General features: G+C 43.4%; 2 protein-coding genes and 1 long non-coding RNA gene across 13 annotated transcripts in view; 1 reads left to right on the top strand and 2 right to left on the bottom strand.

Moving 5' to 3' along the window:
- The window catches only part of LOC309641756, a 92,213-nt gene that overhangs the window by 19,892 nt on the left and 49,938 nt on the right, over positions 1–22,383 (bottom strand). The gene's annotated exons all lie outside the window — the stretch shown is intronic.
- The window catches only part of CCDC77 (coiled-coil domain containing 77), a 39,540-nt gene that overhangs the window by 16,739 nt on the left and 418 nt on the right, over positions 1–22,383 (bottom strand). Inside the window, exons 1-4 of one of the 3 annotated variants that reach the window (XM_082422131.1) lie at positions 9,857–9,915; positions 6,665–6,717; positions 4,805–5,048; positions 1,619–1,761 (exon numbers count right to left, since the gene is read on the bottom strand). The exons of 1 other annotated variant lie outside the window; for it this stretch is intronic. In XM_082422131.1, coding sequence (XP_082278257.1) covers positions 1,619–1,761; positions 4,805–5,048; positions 6,665–6,702 — 425 coding nt within the window. In that variant the 5' untranslated portion in view covers positions 6,703–6,717; positions 9,857–9,915. Of the gene's footprint in view, positions 1–1,618; positions 1,762–4,804; positions 5,049–6,664; positions 6,718–9,856; positions 9,916–22,383 lie in introns of those variants that run through there. One more of the 3 variants, XM_082422132.1, reaches the window with a different exon arrangement.
- The window catches only part of KDM5A (lysine demethylase 5A), an 86,278-nt gene continuing 80,579 nt past the window's right edge, over positions 16,685–22,383 (top strand). For 2 of the 9 annotated variants that reach the window (XM_082422061.1, XM_082422058.1), the window contains exons 1-3: positions 16,692–17,289; positions 19,810–19,887; positions 20,987–21,109. In XM_082422061.1, coding sequence (XP_082278187.1) covers positions 17,125–17,289; positions 19,810–19,887; positions 20,987–21,109 — 366 coding nt within the window. In that variant the 5' untranslated portion in view covers positions 16,692–17,124. Of the gene's footprint in view, positions 17,290–19,809; positions 19,888–20,986; positions 21,110–22,383 lie in introns of all 9 variants that reach the window. The other 7 variants (XM_082422062.1, XM_082422055.1, XM_082422063.1 and 4 more) reach the window with 5 other exon arrangements.

Genomic DNA, 22,383 nt, shown 5'->3' with positions numbered 1-22,383 from the left:
AAAAATGGGCAAAGGACTGAAATAGACATTTCTCTAAAGAAAATATACAAATGACCAATAAGCAATGGAAAAAATGCTCATCATCAGTAATCATTAGGGCAATGCAAATCAAAATAACAATGAGATACTACTTGACATCCATAAGGATGGCTTATTAAAAAATGGAAAACAGGGACTTCCCTGGTGGCGCAGTGGTTAAGACTCCGCCTGCCAATGTAGGGGACACGGGTTCAAGCCTTAGTCCGGTAAGATTCCCACATGCCACGGAGCAACTAAGCCTGTGCGCCACAACTATTGAGCCTGCGCTCTAGAGCCCACGAGCCACAACTACTGAGCCCGCATGCCACAACTACTGAAGCCCGTGCGCCTAGAGCCTGTGCTCCGCAACAAGAGAAGCCACTGCAGTGAGAAGCCTGCGCGCCACAGCAAAGAGTAGCCCCCGCTCACCACAACTGGAGAAAGGCTGCGTGCAGCAGCGAAGACCCAACACAGCCAAAAATAAATAAATAAATAAATTTATGTTTAAAAAAATGGAAAACAAGTGCTGGCGTGCTTTAGAAGAAATTGGAACACTTGTACACTGCTGGTGGGAATGTAAAGTGGTGCAGCCACTGTGGAAAACAGTATGCTGGTTCCTCAAAACATTTAAACACAGAATTAGCATTTGATCCAACAATTTCACTCCTGGATAGATACACAAAAGAACTGAAAGCAGGAACTTGAATGGGTATTTGTACACCCATGTCCAGAGCAGTGTTATTCACAACAGCTAGAAGGTTGAAACAACTCAAATGTCCATCAACACATTAATGGATAAACAAAATGTGGTGTATACATACAATGGAATATCATTTGGCCTTAAAAAGGAATGAAATTGATACATATGTTGTGCAATGTGGATGAACCTTGAAAAGATTATGCTAAGTGAAATAAGCCAGACCCAAGAGGACAAATACCGTATGATTCCACTTATATGAGGCCTAGAATAGTCAAATACATAGAGACAGAAAATAGAATAGTGGTTACTAGGGGCTGGGGGAGGGGAGATGGGGAGTTAGGGTTCAGTGTATGGGATGATGAAAAAGTTCTGGAGGTGGATGGTGGTATGGCTGCACGATGACGTGAATGTACTTACTGATATTGAACTCTACACTTAAAAATGATTAAAATGGTAAATTTTAGGTTAAGTATATTTTACCACAACAAAAAAAAAAGTGCACTGTAGTGGATGCCATGGAACACTGCTCAGATGCCGCCTTCAGGACCAGGATGCCCATAACCTGGGGGCTGCCCTTGGCTGCAGGGGGCTGCCTCTCCCGAGCTTATCCCCCCTCCCTGGTGGCAGCCTGCATGCAATGACGGACCACTCCCTGTGGGGCTGGCTAAGGCCTCTGTTACCTCGGTGGACTCTCTATCACAGTTCAAACTCTCCCTCAACCCAAATCCGCTCATAGCTGTTCTTCCCAAGAGCCTCCCTGCTAACCATCGTGCAGGCAAATCTCCATCTCAGAGCCTGTCCCCTGGGAATGCAACCTAAGAGAAGGACCACAGAGAAATGTATCTTGTTGAGTTTGATTTAGAAATATACCCCCAACATTTCCCGTCTCCCACTTGGTACCTGATTCTCAGTCGGTCGTTTTCTGAGTAGAGGCGTAAGACATGCTCCCGCTCCTGGAAGAGGCAGACCTGCACGTCGCTTAGAGCTTTCCGCAGCTCAGCAATCTCTGCCTCCCTCTGCTGCAAATCCCATTCAAGTTTATGCTGGGGAAAAAGGTAGTTGAAAAGATACTGGGTTTCATAGGAGTATCTCTCGTTGGATGTGGCGGAGTCAGTTCATGTAGAAATATTACAAAGTGGATGGTTTCAGCAATACAGGATCCAAATGACAACAACAGGCTGTGTACAGACAAGTTTAAAACTACAAAGTGAGCGTGACGTTTGCATTCAACGTCAGAGCTCTCGCAGTTCCTTTTACAGACGACAGAACCCAGGACGCCACATGGTCCACCTGTTTTAGTCACACTTTTTTTTAATGCTTTCTATGTAAGAAGCATTGCTATGAAATTCTGGAAAACAAAGATGAAAAGGTATAATTCCTGCCTACAGAGCTAAGGAACTGTGTGGGGAGACAGACATGCCAACAATTAAAATGCAAGAATTATTTAATGGAGAAGCACGCACGGTAAAATGGTCAAGGCGGAAGGTACGGCAGGAGAAGAATCTCTGGAGCCTGCTGGGGAAGTCGGAGTCCACCACCAGAAAGCTGAAGCCTGAAAGGAAGACCGTTGGAGACATGCAGAAGGCAGCGCTCTCGGGAAGAGCGTGGTAAACCAGCACGAACCAGCAAAGAGCCGGAAATGCCTGGCCGACCACGAGGACCTCAGTATTACTGGAGTGGAAAGTGAGAGGCAGACGGGGCGGTGTGACACTGGAGGCTGGGACCGTGGAAGACGCTCAGGTGAGATGAAACTGGAGTTTGAAGAGTGCGGCAGCAATAGTGATGAGGTGGCTGGAAGGGACTGAGCGACATTCAGGATGCAGAATCAATGGGTCTTAGCGAATGACTGAACGGAGGGCTGGGCAGAACTGCAGGCAATGACACCAGTCACGAAGCCAAAGAATAAAGAAAAGTTAAGAGACAGGGGTGGATGGAGGGAAATGGCAGTGGTCTATGCGCACGCATGGGCAGGGAGAGGAAAAGGAGGTTCATTCAGATACAGACACACCACCCTGGAGCTCAGGAGGAGAACGAGTCAGCACTCGTTACCTGGATGTCACAGTCCCATAGGTAGAACTCCAATGCATGGATAAAACGAGACCATTTACGGTGGAATCGGGAAGAACTTCGGAAGACTAAGGAAGGAGAGCTGTTAACGGACACTGAGAACCGGTCAGAGAGCGGGGACAGACACTGGGAAAGAAAAATGACACCAGAATCAAGACGGGAGCAAAGTTTTGGGAAAGGAGACGTCGACAGTGACAAACACTGCAAAGGGCACAGAGAGATGAGGTCATTTTGGCAACAGGTCCTGGAGCCCACAGGTGGAGCAGCGAGGACAGGACCCAACCGCAGTCAAGGAGTCGCCGAGTGGGTGATGAAGTCAAACTATTCCGGAAGGGTGGCTGGGAAAGAAGGCGCCTCCCCGCTGAGAGAGTAACTGGGGGTGCAGCTAGAGGGGTGCCTTTCTCTTTTGTTGGGAAAGACTTGAATCTGTCCATATACTGAGGAGGAAACGCCAATGTCAGGCAAGAGGTTAAAAACAGAACACAAAGGGGAGTTCCCTGATGGCCTAATAGTTAAGATTTGGGGCTTTCACTGCCATGGCCCGGGTTCAATCCCTGGTCGGGGAACTGAGATCCTGAAAGCCGTGCAGCATGGCCAAAAAATAAATTTAAAAAAAAACCAGAACACAAAGAGGCGAGGTAGCAAAGCAGGGTTTCTTAGGAAGGAAAGTGGGGGGTGGGGAACAGAGAAAGGGCTGGATCGGTTCAGCTCACTGTGGCCCCTGGATCAGTAAGGAGGAGGAGATGGATACAGACGCAGCTGACCGTGTGTGGATGGGCAGGAAGCTGGTGTTCCCTCTGTGAACTGGGAAGCAAGGTTGCCTGAGGAGAGGGGGGGCCTGCGGGCCGGAGGGGAGCAGTGAAGGCAGGGCACAGGCGTGCAGGGATGGGGAGCCGACCACTGATGGGTAAGAAAACTGCTGCGTGGTGACTGAGGACACAGATGATTTGTTTACCATGAATTTATCCTGTAATGACCTGTGACCTTTCTAGGACAGTGGTTCTCAACTGGGGTGGTTTTGCCTATGCCCCCAGGAGAAGTCTGGCAATGTCTGGGGGCATGTTTGCCTGTCACAACTTGGGGGTGGGGTGGGCTACCGGTGTCCAGCGAGTAGAGGCCCGGGATGCTGCTACACAGCCTGCATGCACAGGACAGTCCTCACAACAAAGAACCATCACCCCTCACGTCGGTAAGGCCAAGGCTGAGAAGCCCTGCTCCAGGACACAGGTGGTCGAGGATGGGGTTAAGCCACAGGGAGGGCTTCTGCCGGGCAAGGGGCGCAGAGGAGCAGGGCCGCGTGCAGGCAGCACAACGACTAGATTACTGGAGAGAAGCCCATGGGCTTCGGGTTAGAAGCGGGACACGGTGGCCAGAAGCTGCCCTGCTGCCCTGCTGCCCTGAGCACACTGAGAAGCCAGGAGCTGTGGAGGCGACACCGAAGCGAAGTCAGGCGTGAGGGAGAGAGAACCAGAGGTGCACGAGAGGCTGAGACAAAGAGTGAAGACTTTAGAGATGGAGCACTTTAGGGCATCGTGATCCAACGGGGCACCCAGAGGGGGGGCAGCTCGGCTGGGGTGGAGGGGATCAAAAGAGGATGTTGAGGACTTCCCTGGTGGCGCAGTGGTTAAGAATCTGCCTGCCAATGCGGGGGACATGGGTTCGAGCCCTGGTCCGGGAAGATCCCACATGCCGCGGAGCAACTAAGCCCGTGGGCCACAACTACTGAGCCTGTGCTCTAGAGTCCGTGAGCCAGAACTACTGAGCCCGCGAGGCACAACTACTGGAGCCCGCGAGCCTAGAGCCCGTGCTCTGCAACAAGAGAAGCCACCGCGATGAGAAGCCCACGCACCGCAATGAAGACCCAACGCAGCCAAAAATAAATAAATAAAATAAATAAATTAAAAAAAAAAAAAAGAGGATGTTGACACGTGTACTGTGACACCAGCTGGCACTTGAAGGCCTTCTCGGCAACGGACGGGCTCGCTCAGAGCGCGCGAGGGTGCACCGGCTCCTCCTCACCTGCCCTTCGCAGGCCTCTCTGTACAGCTCCAGCTTCTTCAACAGGCCCTCGTTTTCTGCCTCACACTCAGACATCTTCTTCTGATAATATTCTAGAAGCTCCTGAGAAGGGAAGAGGATGGCCAGACGATCCTCCACTGAAGGCAAGGGAGTTGACTGCACAGAATCGGAGAAAGATACCCCCTTCCACCTGGTGGGGCCACTGAAGCCACCGGCAGCCTCATGCTTGGGGAGAGCCGTCAGCCTGTGTGAGATTAGGAAGGACACGTTCATAAACTGTCTGAACATTTATGAGATGTTACAATTTCTTAAATTAAAAATCAGGTTTATGTCCTTCAAGTGCTTATAATTAAGGTGCTCACAAACCTTGAAAGTTTGATGTTACAGGTTCGTGAATAATCTTATGAACTGCTTTCCAGGTATTAAAGGTTTAAGGCTGGATTCAAAATACAAGTTAGAGAGTAAAAAAAATCATTAAAAAAAAAAAAGGAATATCAACTAAGTAAGACCAGATAGTGACAGTCAGAAAATTTGATACTGTAAGACATACAGCAATAGGAACACTTATATGCTGTTGATGGAGTGTAATTTGGTGAAACTACAGACAGTAAATTGGCACAATCTAGTAAAATTGCAATTTCTCTTGTCTGCACAGACATACAAGGTAACACACACAAAAATGTTCATAATAACATTATTTGTGATAACAAAAACAGTAAAGCTTCCAATGTCTGTTTGATAGGATAGTGGATAAACTATGGTATATTCATACAATGGAATATTCTCAAAGTTATAGAAACTATGAATTACAGATACATGTATGAATATGAATGAATTATCCAAACAATTTTAAATGCAAAAATGTATGTAGATGCATATACAGACGATATTGCCATTTAAGATTAGAACATGCATAATGGAGTAGTTTATTTTTAGGGGTAGATACATAAGTGGGAAAATTATTAAGGAAGGGCATGATAAAGATTCAGGATTAGAAAACAGAGCCTAGTCAGTAAGCACACGACCAATCAGACCCTAGTCTCTAGCATCAGAGACTTGAATTACATGACCAAGACCAGCCAAGATCAAAGGCTAATCAAAGGCTGGACCAGAGGGTTTTTTTGTTTGTTTGCTTTTAGCAAACAAGAGACTTAAGCTGAAAACAATGAAAGTTAGAAAATAAATGATACAGAAGTGGAGAAATCCTCATGTGAGAATTAATCCACTTGGGCTAACTGCCTGCAATTTATTATACAACAACAAAATAGACCACAGAGTAGAGAAATTTTATACCAGAAGCCCAGAGTTGTAGTTAATGAAGGTTATGGGCAGCACTTTTAATAAGTGAGCACGTATAGGAAAGACATTAAAATCCACTTTCAGCTAGCAAGAAGAACAAATATTTTCTCAATCATTAAAAGCTCACAACAGAAATATTACTGTACTTAGTTTCATGTTTTGAAAAGGTGTAGCCTTATAACTCTGGGATATAGGTTAACAGATAAACTAAGAGGTATTTCTGAGATTCTGCAAACGAGAGTGTGGCAACGAGGATGAGAATGAGGCGTCATGCAGGTTGACACAGAGGCAGAGTCCAAAGTCCCCTGTGTTTGTCTACTGGTTGTTTCCTCTGTAATCCAAGGGTCCACTGGCACTGTATGAGGCCCACATAAAATGCCTGTATTCTTGTGTTAACATTTACTATGTCCTAGTTTTTAATCTAAATTCCACATAATTAGAGAAATGAGGTCTAATGTAGTCCAAATCCAAAACTCTTCTAGTTCCTAAGCCAATGTGTACTAAGGTGACAGAAGTCTGGATTCTTTATTTCAACAACTCAAAAATAAGCAAATGTCTTACTTTCTGCAGACAGGGGATTGCGTTGGGGTAAAGTTCATGCTGTCCTTTCCCACCTGTCAAATACACAAAAATTCAGAATGAGGGGTCAGGAACAGAAAAAAAGTACAGGACGTACAGACAGGTCCCTCCCCACCAGCATCAGATGTGCTTCCGACAGCATCAGAATGTGATGTTTTATTTTTTTTTAATTATTTATTTATTATTTATTTTTGGCTGTGTTGGGTCTTCGTTTCTGTGTGAGGGCTTTCTCTAGTTGCGGTGCGCGGGGGCCAGTCTTCATCGCAATGCGCGGGCCTCTCACTATCGCGGCCTCTCTTGTTGCGGAGCACAGGCTCCAGACGCGCAGGCTCAGTAGTTGTGGCTCACGGGCCTAGTTGCTCCGCGGCACGTGGGATCTTCCCAGACCAGGGCTCGAACCCGTGTCCCCTGCATTGGCAGGCAGATTCTCAACCACTGCGCCACCAGGGAAGCCCTATTTTTTATTTTTATTTTTGTTTATTTATTTATTTATTTTTTGCCTCACTGTTGGGCATGTGGGATCTTAGTTCCCCGACCAGGGATCGAACCCATGCCCCCTGCATTGGAAGGTGCAGTCTTAGCCACTGGACCACCAGGGGACACCCCAGAATGTGATGTTTTAGAATGTAGTATTCTTTTTTTTTTTTTTTGGAGAAGTTTCTAATAACCAAGAGAAATTAAGTGGATATTAAGGTAGAGGACCCATCATGCTAAGTTTAAGATAAATACAAAGCCATTGATATTATCTTTACTTGGTGTGCTGTGTCTATTGCTTCCCATCCTCCTCCATTCAACAAGTCACTCCTGGATTTGTGTGCCTGACAGTGTTAACCTCCCTTTTAAAATATTGCTTTGTCGTTGAGAGCTCTGAAATCAGACAGACTTGGTTTTGAGTCAAGGTTCTGTCCCCTATTAGCTGTGTGACCTCAGGCAAGTTTTTACTTAACCTCTCTAAACTTCAGTTACTTATTAGAAAATGTGGATAATAATAGCATTATGTCATAGGTTGGTGTAAGGATTAAATGAACAAAAGGGCTGAGCATGTGTCCAACACATTTAAGCAATCAATAAATGCAAATGACTGCCGTTTTCACTGAAAATTTTACTCCCTTGGTTCAAAAGGTTCTGCCTTCAGGGACTTCCCTGGTGGTCCAGTGGTTAAGACTCCACGCTCCCAATGCAGGGGGCCTGGTTCCATCCCTTGTCAGGGAACTAGATCCCGCATGCCGCAACTAAGACCTGGCGGAGCCAAATAAATTAAAAAAAAAAAAAAAAAAAAGGCTCTGTCTTCAACTTTCTTTACTACTTCCTCTATCCATTTCTTCAGGAACATCATTATTCCCATTGCTTTTATGATTACCTCTATCATCTAAAACACTACCTGGCAAAGAGTAACTAACAAGTACTTGTTTAATGAATAAATGACATCTCTTTCCCTCTCCTGACTTGAATTTCCAATTATGTAACAGACATTTTCACCTATATGTCCCACTGGAGCTTGAAATGTTTAACTTAAAAAAAATTAAAAAAAAAAAAAATCCCAGACTGAAGCAGCTCACTCCTGGGTCATGAACCCAAAGATTTGGTCAAAATTGACCAATGAAACTCCTTAATATTAAAAAAAAAAAAAAAAAAAAATTCAAGTCACATATTTTTTAGCACCTCAAAGCTAACACTTCCCAAACCAAATACAGCATCTTTGTCATCCAAACATATTCCTTCCTTCATATTTTAGTTAATAATTCAGCATCTTCCAAACCACCTGGACTTGAAATTTTATTTTTTTTAATTTTTATTTTATTTTTATTATAGTTGCTTTACAATATTGTGTTAGTTTCTACTGTACAGCAAAGTAAATCAGCTCTACGTATACATATATTCCCTCTTTTTGGATTTCTCTTCCCATTTAGGTCACCACAGAGTACTGAGTAGAGTTCCCTGTGCTCTACAGTAGGTTCTCGTTAGATATCTTTTTACATAATATCAATAGTGTATATATGTCAATCCCAATCTCCCAATTCATCCCACCCTCGCTTTCCCCCTTGGTATCCATACTCTACGTTGGACTTGAAAATTTAAATTCATCATTTCATTACTCCTTCTCTTGACCCTTTCATCCAACCGTATGAAAATCCTGTATATTCGGACAATGGCCATGTTAACTCAGGATCTCCACATCTTCTTACCCACCCTACTACAATGGCTTAACTGTTTTACCACCCCACCCCTCTCCTGGACCATCTTCTAAAAAGTCGTAACATTCATCCATGGCTCCTCATAGTCTAATGCACTAAATCAAACTCTGCCTAAACATCATGGCTTTTTAAATTTAAGGACCAAACCTGCCTTTCCTACCTTACTTCCCTCCACTCCCCTAACGTGCCCTTGGTTTCCAGATAACCTTGCCTCTGTTCCTTTGTTCATGAGCCTCCCTCCAGCTGGACCATACTTCCCTTCACTCTCATAATTTCACTTAATGAAATCCCATCTCCGCACGAAAACTCAAATACTACCTCCTCCATCTCTTCTCTGCGTCTCTCCATCCAAAAATGAACTAACTGCAAAAGAATCGCATTTGTAATTGTCTAAAAGTGAACACAGTAGAGTTCTTTGTGGCTACCACCTCTCCCACGATGGTGTACGTTCCCTGTAGGTGGGAACATGGTTCTATCTCCCGAAAGAACGATGCCCTTGTTTTAGACAAACTACTGAGTTTCAGCCAGCTTCTATCCATCCCTGTGATACCCCTGTTTAGGTATATATATTTATAGCTTGTCTATTTACAATTAACATCTGCTTAGCACTTCGACATTTATTATTTTCTTTACTCCACAACTCTGTTCAGTATTTTTATTACCCCTCAACTTAACAAGTGAAGAAAGTGAGGCTGAGACCGGCGGGGGGTGAGGGAATTCCAGGGGCCCACATTCCGTACTCTTTTCTCCATTTCTCCCCGTCTTGATCCCAGGTGACCACAGCCCCTCATCGCCCAGCGCCTCCCCCCACCCCCGCCCTCCGGCAGATGCTAACGGTTCGCTCCGGCCTCCCGACGAGCCCTCTCAGACTCACACCCCTCCCCTTCGGACTCCTCCCGCAGTTACTTCCCCCCACCCCGCCTTTTCCTCCCCAGACCCCTTCCCTGACCCCTCTCCCGGAACCCGGAACTCTACTCACGCCGCCTAGAGCCGCAGACGCCGAGAGCCCAACTGAAAAACAAGTCAAACCAGGGGGCGTCGCGGCGCCACGGAACGTGCAAGATCCCGTCCAATCGCCCACTGGTTTACAAAGCCCTCTGGATTGCGCACCAATAGAAAAGCTGTTCACACAGAGGCCCGCCCCATTCCCGCCCTCCCTCGCGCGCCTTGCCCCGCAGAGGTCGCCGGGAAATGTAGTTTTCCTTCTGCACACAGCTCTGGATGGAGGAGGTGGTACGGCCGCAACCGAGCGCCTCCCAGTGCCTGTGGTGTTGATGTTTGGGGTCCGACGCCCTAGTTCTGGCGCACTTTAGGGCTCCCAGTTTAGGCTTTCTCAACTACTTTGTTTTCATAAAAGATGATGCAGAAATGCTGTGCATAATCACAGGATTATTATGAGTTGGAATGTACGAGTTTATCTCAAGGAGGTGAAGAGTCTAAGACCACTCCTTCAATGACCTGATGGCCTAGAGCCAAGAGAGGACCTGTGGATCAATTTCTACAGTCAGAGGAGTATGTATATAAATGTTATTTTTATCAGGTAGCAGACACGTCCTCCTTTTCCTGAGAGACGTGAGAAACTGTCTTTAATCATATAAGTTAGTTCAAAAGCTAATTGTCTCATTTTTGCAGAGGAGTTGGGTGTAGGGGGAAAGGCACTTTAATCTCAGAGCTGCAGCTACTGAGACAGGCTGGGATGTGGGACCCTTTACTGCAATGCTTGCACCTGGACAAACGTCTCCGCCAGCAACAGAATACAAAGAAACTATGAGAGACTAAAAATAACTGAATGCCTGCACAGTTGGGGCAAAACAGGAACAGTAAGATACAACAAGGCCAAAACCCACCTGCCACGATCCCTGCACACAGCACCACCAGGGGGGTGGGCAGACCCCCTAAGCCACCCCCTCCGGCCCGGGATTGAGCAAGGGCACCTGTTACTTGTTTTCACTCCCTCCCTGCTGCAGAATGAGTCCCAATAAAGCCTTGCCTTAATTCCTCCTCTGGCCTCTTACCAATTTCTATTGATTGAAGAATCCAAGGACCCTGGTTGGTAACACTACTGGTACAGAAAAGCTGGGACTCTTCACTGGTCTGAGACCTAAGGAAGTCTAAAAGGAACTTGCCATCTTCTAAATCTGCTTTTATTCCCCTTTTGTGATTTTCTGTTAGTTACATCAAGATTTTCCCAGACACCTTGGCTCAGTATTTTTGTCTCTCTTTTGGCACCTGCATTTTTTTAAAAAGCAAATCATGGTGATTTTATCTTCCTACTAGTTCTCAAATTTATATCTTACTATTTGTTTCTACTCTGTGTCTCATTACCTTTAACTTGGATTACTTCAATAGGTTTCTAACTGGTGTTTTTGCCTCAGGGTTTTTTTTCCTTCTCCAATCCATTCTATAAAAGGTGCTTTTTCTTTTTTTTTTTTTTTAAAGCACACTTCTGGATAGGTCATACTGTTACTGACCTGGGTTCTTGGACTCTTTAATCATTAGAAATTGATGAGGCCAGAAGAGAAATTCAGGCAAGGCTTTATTGGAGCACATGCTGCAGCAGGAAGGAGTGAAAACAAGTAAACAGGTGTCTTTGCTGGCTCCCGGATTGGGGGGTGGTGAGATGGTCCCTCAAATGGGGTGAGGGTGGGGGCGGATTGGTGGGTCGGGCCAGAGGGGTGGCTTAGGTGGTCTGCCCACACCTCTGGTGGTGCTGTGTGCAGGGATCGTGGCAGGTGGGTTTTGGCCTTGTTGTATCTTATTGTTCATAATATGCCCCGACCACACAGCACGCAGTTATTTTTAGTTCCTTATAGTTTCTTTGTGCTCTGCTGCTGGAGGAGAAGATGTTTGTTCAGCTGCAAGCACTGCAGTAAAGGGTCCCGGGTCCCAGGTCTCAGCCTGTCTCAATACTCCTGCTCATAACTTCTGGTGACTCCCCACAGAGTAGAGAATGAAATCCAGATAGTAATAGGGCACTCAAACACTGCCACAATCTGACCACACTTGCTCTGTTATAATAAATAACTAGTTATTTCCTGAATGTAGCATGCACTTTCCAGCTTTGGCTCACACTCTTCTATCTGGATTGACCCTTTCCATGAATCTTCATAAATTTCTACCAAGGCCAATGCAAATACCATCTTCTTTTTTTTTTTTTTTTTTTTTTATAAATTTATTTTATTTATTTATTTTTGGCTGCATTGGGTCTTCATTACTGTGCACGGGCTTTCTCTAGTTGTGGCGAGGGGGGGCTACTCTTCGTTGCAGTGCACGGGCTTCTCATTTCAGTGGCTTCTCTTGTTGCGGAGCATGGTCTCTAGGCAAGCGAGCTGCAGTAGTTGTGGCACATGGGCTCAGTAGTTGTGGCTTGTGGGCTCTAGAGCACAGGCTCAATAGTTGTGGTGCACGGGCTTAGCTGCTCTGCAGCATGTGGGATCTTCCCGGACCAGGGCTTGAACCCGTGTCCCCTGCATTGGCAGGCGGATTCTTAACCACTGTGCCACCAGGGAAGTCCCAAATACCATCTTCTTAATTGGATGTTATTCCTTCCCTTTGATATTCATGTAGCAAGCTGTCATTATATATTTTATAGCATAGCTTCTATTCAGATGTCATCAATCTTGAGTCCTTCTCTGACCGCCCTATCCCCCCATTAACACCCTCCACACCCTCCCTTCTTTACTTTTTAAAAGACCTCATCACTGCCTAGAAAAGTATATATTTGCTAGTGCTTATGATTTTGTCTCTCCTCACTGCTAGAATCTAAGTTCTGTGAGGAGACACTTTGTCTTCTTGTTGTTGTTACTCGTTGCCCATATATCCAGCACGTAGAAGATTGCCTGGCACCTAGCTAAATTCATCAATAATGATGTGCCTCGCCTTACAGCAGTCCTTTATCTGCTCAGTGGAAAAGGATAGGTGATGAGGAATCCATTCAAGGTCATACAAATTAAATCATAATGAAGTAACTAATACTAATATCTTGGATAAAGCATAAGCTGTGGACACTTTGAGGGAAGGTAGCCATAGATTAAATATGAGTGTTTAAATATGAATGATTTGAAAGTAGTTGTTGATACCTTAATTAAGGGAGGACAATAAAAAGTGATAATTTGCAAGTAGTTTCTGTCGACTTCAATTTAGGTACAAATATTTTCGTTGATTGTCTTGAAGAAGAGATAAAATAAAACTATCAATTACATATGAAGAACATGTCAAGGTTTATATTTTTTTCAAAAATTGTGGAATTTTAAGGCAATGGTGAAGCCAATAATAAGTTCAGTTAGTACAGCATAGTATTCCAGGAGAAGAAAGAGAAGGCAAATATAGAGGAGCTTTGGTTAAGAAAATACATTTATATCAGAGTTGTTGTTGTTGTTGTTTTGGCCACGCCACATGGCATGTGGGATCTTAGTTTCCCAACCAGGGATCGAACCCATGCCCCCTGCAGTGGAAGTGCAGAGTCTTAAGCACTGGACAGCCAGGGAAGTCTCCAGAGTTTTTAACATAGTGATCTTTCATTTAAACATTAGGATACAGAAAAGGAAGTTATAAAGGAAGGGATTAATTCAATATTGCACAGCAGCAGTTCATAAGAATTTGGAGATCGCTTGTGTCAGGCGGATTCTTAACCACTGCGCCACCAGGGAAGTCCCTCTTTCCTCTTTTTAAAGTAGATCTTTTCCAGTCCTTTCTCCTTTATTATGTTAATTCAAATTATAGGATAAACCAGCAGTTCTCAAAGTGTGGTCTACAGACTCCTGTTTGTCCCCGAACCCCTTTGGTCCCTGAGATACTTTCTGAAGGTCTTGCAGTCAAAAGTATTTTCATACTAATACTAAGATGCTATTTTCCTTTTTCACCAATGATATTTGCCCCAATGGTGCAAATGCAATGGTGGGTGAAATTGCTGGTCCTGTAGCACACACACATCACAGTGGCACCAACACACTGTAGAAGTGGTCTTCATAACATGCACTCACGGTATAAAAAAATCCAGTTTTACTTAAGAATACCAGATGAAGCAGTAAAAATGATTCACTTTAATAAACCTTGACTCTTTAATACATGTCTTTTATTTATTTATTTATTTATTTATTTATTTATTTATTTAATTTTTGGTTGTGCTGGGTCTTCGTTTCTGTGCGAGGGCTTTCTCCAGTTGCGGTGAGCGGGGGCCACTCTTCATTGCGGTGCGCGGGCCTCTCACTGTCGCGGCCTCTCCCATTGCGGAGCACAGGCTCCAGATGCGCAGGCTCAGTAGTTGTGGCTCACGGGCTTAGTTGCTCCGCGGCATGTGGGATCTTCCCAGACCAGGGCTCGAACCCGTGTCCCCTGCATTAGCAGGCAGATTCTCAACCACTGTGCCACCAGGAAAGCCCCTACATGTCTTTTTTAATAGTCTGTGATGAAATGGGGTACACATGGTGTACTTCTGCACACAGAAGTGGGAGTGTTTCCTCAAGGGAAAACACAAGCTAAACTAGCCATTTTTTTCATGGAACACCAGAAGGCCTAATAGACAAACTATAGTTATTCAGATCTAGGTTTTTGACAGACATTTTCTTGAAGATGAACAATGTGAGCCCATCTCTTCAGTGGAAACAATGGATGGTATTTGTTGATAATAAATATTTGAGCTTTTCAAGTGAAAATTGTAATTTTGGAAAACTTGTTTCTGTCAGTATGAGTTTGACAGCTTCCCAATTTTCTGATAAGATCAATGGTAATATTTTTGTGATTTAAAAAATAATATATGATATGCATCAACATTTGGAAGATCTGTATAACTCAGTGAACCAACATTTTTGAAATGATCAATGCATGATGTTACAAAATCATGACTGGGTAAAAAATGCATTCAAGGACAAATGTTGACTACCATTTTAATATAACAGAGTACAAAAAGTTAAGTGATAAAATTTTAGATTCCACATTGCTAGCCTCAAAGAAATTACAATGATTTGAAAAGGCTAAAATTTTAAAAAATACTTGTCCCTTTTCCATTCACATCTGTGTGGTGTTGGATTTTCTTCATATATTTTAACCCAAACAACATATCACAACAGATTGAGGGCAGAAATAGATATGAGAATCTAGCTGGATGCCACTAAGCTAAATATTTTTAAAAATTTTCAAAAACTGTAAACCAGTGCCACTCTTTTCACTAAATTTCTTTTGGAAAATATTGTGATTACTCATCAAATATATTTATGTTAACGTGTGTGATGTGTTAACTTGGAGGGTGTTTTTTGGATGAGATTAACATCTAATCAATGAACTTTTAAGTACAGCAGATTGCCCTCCATAATGTGGGTGGGCCTCATCCTATCAGTTGAAGGCTTGACTAGAACGAAAAGCCAGCCTCCCCAAGCAAGATGGAATTCTCCTGCAAACTGCCTTCAAACTTCATCTGATAAAGAATGAGTAGGAATTTAGCCAGAAAAGGAATATAGGAAACTGCGGGGGTGGGGAAACATTATCTGTGAAGCTCAGAGGTGAGAAAGCATGGTGCATTGAAGTCACCACAAAAGTTTCTGTATACTATATGGAGAAGCATAAGAGAGGAAGCTTGGGGGTAAGACAGCAAACAGTAAAGGAATTCGAAGTTGTCAAGTTTGGTTTTTTTGGTTTTGGTTTTTGGTTTGTTTTTGGCTGTGCCATGCGGCTTGCAGGGATCTTAGTTCCCCGACCAGGGATCAAACGCATGCCCCCTGCACTGGGAGCACGGAGTCTTAACCACTGGACCGCCAGGGAAGTCCCTGGAGTTGAGTTTGGAGATGAAAAGTGACGAGGTGAATTCTGGACTTTAGACCAAGCAACCTGATAAATAAGTGGAAAGAGATTTGACAGGAGGCAAGAACTGAGCTGTTATGACAGTCCAGGGGAGAGAGAACTTAAATTAGGATCGTGATAATTTGGATGGAGACATGGGTGGATTTAAGGTTTTTAGGTGATAGAATCTCCAGACTTGACACAGGGTTGTATGTGGGTAGTGAGAGAACAAAAGTTAAGGATTATTTCTGGATTTCTGGATCAGGCAACTGAATAGATGGATGAAGTCATTCGTGGAAACTGGAAACACTGAAAAAACACTGGGGAACTATGAGTTCAAGGCACGTTGAGTTTACCAAAGTGGCGTTGCGGTAGGTAGCTAGATGTACTGGCTTGTAACTCAAGAGAGGAGTCCAGGCTGCAAGTACAGATTCGGCAGTCATTAGGCATAGCTGGCAATTTAAGTCCTGGGGGAAGCTGAGATCAAGCCCTGGGAAGTAAGTCTTCCTTCCAATAGATAATACAAGAACTACCGTTTCACGGTTTCTTCTTTAGTACTTTCTGCGTCATTCTCAGCAACTTCGAGGAAGCGGCTATGCCCGCCGGCACAGAGATGATCGACAAGCAGGGCCAGAACAGCTGCCGTAGCTGTTACAGAAAACTGAGAAAGGCTTCAACGGTTGGAAAAGCAAGGTCAACAGCCGTTGCTTCTCTGAGGACGAAATCAATTCCCGGATGGTGGCGAAGGCCGGCCCGCGGGGAGATTCGGGCGGGTGGGCTGGACCCGAACTTGTTGCTATGGAGATGGGGCGGATTAAAGTGGCGAACGAGATTATTCGAAAGGGACACTAACAGTGAAAGGACTAAAAAAAGAGAGATGCCGGAAAAGGTAGTTATCTGGAAACAGACAGACAAGGAGGTTGAAACAGGCAGCCCTGCGAGGTCCAGTTGCTTGTGTTCCGGTCCATTTGTACACAAAGGGGCACCGGGCTCCGCTCGCCGGAAGTAGAACCTCTGCCCCCGGCGCATTACGCATCCTCCGCGCCGGAAGAGCGCTCCGCTCGGTCCGATCGCTTCCCCCACCGCCCAGTAGGAGGGGCGGCGGGGCCGCCGGGCTGTGCCGCCGGGAGTCGTCGGCAGCGCGGAACTTGGGCGCACGAGGAGCCAAGGCGCGACCTGCGTTGCCGGGAGAGGGAGGGGGAAGGAAGGTCGCGCAGTGGGGCGACACGTCGCTGCGGACGGATCCTGTTTCTGGTGGCGGAGGGATTTGGTCGCACGCTGACTTCCGGTGAGCCCCGACCCGAGAGGAAAAGCCCCGAAGGAAACAATAACAAACGCCGGAGGAAGCGGTTTTGGGGTGCGTGTGTCGAGCGGGTCTCGCCCGAGAAGATGAGCTTCGGCCCCTGTCAGGGGACGTGAGCGCGATCGCCGGGCCCCAGCCAGCCCTTCTCCCCGTGGGCCCCCGGTGCCACCATGGCGGCCGTGGGGCCGGGGGGCTACGCGGCGGAGTTCGTGCCGCCTCCGGAGTGCCCGGTCTTTGAGCCCAGCTGGGAGGAGTTCACAGACCCCCTCAGCTTCATCGGCCGCATCCGGCCCCTGGCGGAGAAAACCGGCATCTGTAAAATCCGACCGCCCAAGGTACTGGAGTCTGATCGGCTTAGCTCGACTTCCCGGTCCGCTGCCCTTTCGCGTTCGCTCGCCCTGGTCTCTCGACGCCTGGACTTTAAGTTTCTGCGTGTTTCCGCTTTGGTTTCTTTGGGGTCTTATGTAGGCATGTTTGGACGCGAGAGAGTCGTGTCTCGGGGGCCTATCCGCCAAGAGCTTGGGAACTGATACTTTTCTTCCCCTCTTGGGTTGTGGGCAAGGGTAACAAAGGCTTTCGGCCTTTCGTTGGCCGTAAGGTGACTGAAGTATCGTGACGCGACAGCCCTACCCTCGCGTATAATCCTCGTTACACTGTGATAGGAAAAACTGCCGTTCCGTCGGCTCTTGCTTTATCCTAGCTCTGCTGACGCTTGATTTATTAAGTATCTGCAGGCCTCATCTCAGGGTTAAGGTTTCTTAAATGGTAATCTGAGCTCTAGTTGTCCTTTGGGGTGGTATCACCAAACAAGCACCCCAGACTGATTACTGCTGCAGTGAAAAAAAGTCTTCCCGGGGGAGGAGAAGGAAAAAGCAGCAATTATTTTAAACATTTCGAGGTTTAGAAAAGATTTGTCAATAATGGAGGTGGAAGAAAACGTTGAAATCTTAAAAACGTAAGAATCGCAGTTGTTGCACATAACTGGGTTTCCCTCTAGGTTAGTTACGATCCTCAGTCTTTACGGTGAGGAAAGCTGATACTACTCTTTGTTTTGCGGGGATTAGTGCCCCAAGAGGTTGAGGATTTGCTCAAGGTCAAAAGGTTTTTCTCTCTACCCGTTAGGTCCAGTGCTTTCCAAATGATGTTCCTGGACCACCTGCACTAGGGTCGACCGGATGCTTGTTAAAATGCAGATCCCTAGGCCTCATTCCCAGACTGGAATCAGTTTCGGGATATGGAAGTTCTAGAAACTGCTTTTCTAGCAAGTACTCTCTTGATTCTTAATGAACATTAAAGTTTGTGAACCATGTCTTAGTGCTCCTTAAAGGGATATGCTTTATGTTTTGTCTACTGGTAATAAAATAAAATACAGTCCTTTTGCACCTTGTTGCATTTTAAAAAGCTTCTGCTCTCACCACAAACTGCCACAGAAGTGTGCAAACTACCACAGTGAATAAAAAGAACTTAGATGGAGGGAGGAGGAGGAGCAGCTAAGGTGGCATTTACAGACTTTTTCATTTCATATTCTTTGAAGCCTTAGTAGGTAAATAAGGTCATTTTACAGATGAGACAAGTCTGGATAAATTAATTAACTTATCAGATGTGTGATCTTGGGCAATGGCAAAGTAGATTTTGAATCTAGATCAATCTATTTGTTTCTAAAACTCAGGCAATCTACTTCCCTTATGCTCAATGAATTTGATTAAGATTATAGACTATCACTTGCAAGCAAAGGATTAACAAATAATTGCTCTGATGAGTGGTGGTACGTGTATTGGCATCCTCCCCGAAGTTCACTTAACTCTTATTAAAAATTTATTTTCACTTAATTCTTTTTCTGTCAAGATTACCTGATATTGACAAAACCTTAAGCACTGAGGCTTTTCCTAAACCATATTTTCATTTATTCTATTGCCTTAATGAATTAGAAATTTTATTCAAGGTTCCTTTTAGTTAAAAAAAATATATATATATATATGTATAGCTTTTTGTTACTTACAAAAGGTTGAAATAATGTATCTTCTCTTTGTGTCACAATATTATTATTGAGAATAAATGTTGTTTACAAGCAGAATTTAATTTCAATATTCGTGGATTTCTTTAGTTTCCAAGGTAAGATAAAAATTTTTTTACTACTTTTCACATTTTTAAATAGATTACTGTTTAGGCTAAATCAAACTATGGTCTCTGGAACTCTACTTGAAATGTGCTGTCTCATTTCAGTTATACCACATCGCCAATCTGGAAATTGTCCTTGTTCTGTGGGTTTGCTAATTTCTTAAAAATTTTAATATTAAAAAAAAAATTTGGGTGCCCAGAAGCTGGGCTTTGAACAAAACATTTATATAACATAGACTTTAAAGTGCTGTGTCACATTCCACATGAATGAAAAAACACATTGTCCAATTACATAAGTACTTTTAAAACATCACCTTAAAAAACAAACAAACAAAAAAACATCACCTTTTGGTCTTTAATTTTACCCTTTTTTGTTTCTTTCAAATTCTGTTTTCTTTTTTTGATAAACTTGGATGTTTACTAGATGCTGTATTGAGATGAGCTTATTGCATTCCACTTGAGTAATTGGGGAAAGCATAATTGTCAGATATAAATAATGGGACTGTGAGATCTGAGGAGAAAATTGATAAAATAAGCTTAGTATTAGAATGTTAGAGATAAGTAATAATAAATTATTTTATCTAAAAAATATTATTCTTTCAGTGTCTAACTAAAGAAGACTTGTAAGTTGATCTGTTGTCATCATGATTTGTGGCAACTCACCCCTTAAATTAAGGGAATGAATAGCGCATTCCTTGCTTATTAACCAATATGGTGAAGAAATTTTTTCTATTTAGGATTGGCAGCCTCCATTTGCATGTGAAGTAAAAAGCTTCCGTTTTACTCCCAGAGTCCAGCGTCTGAATGAACTTGAGGTGAGTGTTGTTACATCACCGTTTCTGTCTCCTGATCTATTCTTTATATCAGGACTCCAGGTAGAGAACTTTAAGAAGCTCATGTACCAGGGCTCAAAATTAATGTTAATTGGGACTGAATGGAAGGAAGTTTGCGATTATTACAGTTTTTTCTGCTTAACTGGGATTGTGGGACACTATCTCTAGCCATGTTTTTCATGGTGGAAGTATCCAGTGTTTAGCTTTAGAGAACTGGAATTCTTAAATTCTACTTTCTTCAGTGCTAATTATTCTAATAAATTTTTCTTTTGTTAATGTTGGAAGATTCTGTATCTTGTAGTCTTTGGAAAATAGTTTTAAAAATTCTTCTATTAAAATTCTTCTGTTAAAAAAACCTAGTTTTCAAAGGTGTTTTTTGTATGTTTGTTTGGTTTTTTGCTCTAACAGAACTTTTCTAGGACTCTTAATCTGATTTATTAAGATCTCCCTTTAAACGTTTTGAATGTCTCTTAAATTTCTAAGTTGAAATCTGAAATAGTTGTTCTTCCTGTTTGTGAGATTTTCAGAAGATTCTTCAGTGTGGTAAAAAACTTCCAGAGTACAAAAGAGAAATCTTAGACAGGGCTTAATGTGTCATGCTGAGTTAGTTTTTTTTCCTTGATGCTCCTAAAACATTTATTTTTTGAGATTTTATTACCTTTTTTTCCCCCTTTAGTCTCTTATAAGATACTTGATGGAGGATTTTAATATCAGTGAGGTGGAGAGTTGGTGTACTTGAAGTATGCATATTATCTCTAGATGAAATGACAGGTTTAGAATGCTTAGAAACAGAATAACTCGATTTACTAAATTTTCTGATTAGCTTAAACTTAACTTTTACAAAAAATTGCTTTGGTTGATAATATGAGAACTTTTCACATATATTAGAGTAACTTTTTTGTCTTAGTAAAGTTTAATAGAAGTATTTTGCTTCTCTTTTATTGATTTATAAGGTTGGACTAAGCAGTAACGAGAAGTCTGAATTTCTTTAAAGAAATGAGTAACTTTGTTAAGTAAAACTCATTTACTTTCACCCATAACTTAATTCCTATCTCTCATTTTTATATTTTAATAATCTTAGGCAATGACCAGAGTGAGATTGGACTTCTTGGATCAACTAGCAAAATTTTGGGAACTTCAGGGGTCTACCCTCAAGATCCCTGTGGTGGAGAGAAAAATTCTGGATCTCTATGCTTTGAGCAAGGTGAGGCTTGTACTTTGTTAAGAAATTGAACAGGGGCTAGTGAATTTATGAAATTAGGAATTTCAGATATACTTGATGGAAAACATCGCTTCCTATGTAGGATTTGTTTGACAATGAAATGCAAGCATGAGTAAATGGAAATGATAGATTTCCAAGTTATTTTTAAAATCTATTTTATAGTTTGTTATGAGATTAATATTTAATAACTACTCAGATTAGTAGGTTCTGTTTACACAGTATGCAAAAGAAATGACACAAACCTCCTAATATTATTTTGTATGAAATGTACAATGTCCTATATTGAGCTTGTCAGCTTTTTTTCTGCTTCTTAATTGAAAATTTGGTATATTAAAGAGATTAATGTCACTCAGCATTCTCATGTGTGGTACATACCAGTTGTATTAATACCTGTAAGTAGTGTTAGTGGTTAACTGAGGGCAGCATTATCCAGTAGGATGAATATTAACTTTGTAATGTTACGTTCCCTAATGTGAAAAAAACTAACTGCCCTGTAACAGGGTTTGTAACGATTACCTTGACAACGTATTTTGTTAATACAATAAGAAAAATCTATGACTGCTCTGACTTGTGAATGAAGATAGCTTGATTATCTGAGGAATTTTGCAAAACAGTTTTTTTTAATGTATTTGTTTATGTACGTATTTATTTATTTATGGCTGCGTTGGGTCTTCGTTGCTGTGCGTGGGCTTTCTCTAGTTGCGGTGAACGGGGACTACTCTTCGTTGCGGTGCACGGACTTCTCATTGTGGTGGCTTCTCTTGTTGCGGAGCACAGGCTCTAGGTGCGTGGGCTTCAGTAGTTGTAGCTTGCAGGCTCAGTAGTTGTGGCTTGTGGGCTCTAGAGCGCAGGCTTCAGTAGTTGTGGCACGCAGGCTCAGTAGTTGTGGCGCACGGGCTCTAGAGTGCAGGCTCAGTAGTTGCGGCACACGGGCTTAGTTGCTCCGTGGCATGTGGGATCTTCCCGGACCAGGGCTCGAACCCGTGTCCCTTGTGTTGGCAGGCAGATTCTTAACCACTGTGCTACCAGGGATGTCCCAAAACAACTTATTTTTGTGGCCTTTCATATGCTATGATTGATAGGCTGTTTTGAAGTAAAAATTTATTCTCACTTTAGGAAGCTTCCACTTTCAAGGAAAAAAAAGCTAGAATAATTATGTTTAAATTATTTTTTATGATACATTTAAAAATTAATGTCAGGTCAGAATTCTCTAGAATTTTTCTCTTATGTAGTACTAAGCATTTTGGAAAGTATAG

Source organism: Balaenoptera physalus (genome assembly GCF_965194825.1).
Source record: "Balaenoptera physalus genome assembly, chromosome: 13".
Classification (NCBI taxonomy): domain Eukaryota; kingdom Metazoa; phylum Chordata; class Mammalia; order Artiodactyla; family Balaenopteridae; genus Balaenoptera; species Balaenoptera physalus.
The sequence above is the reverse complement of the archived record's forward strand: the minus strand, read 5'-3'. Positions and strand labels throughout refer to the sequence as shown.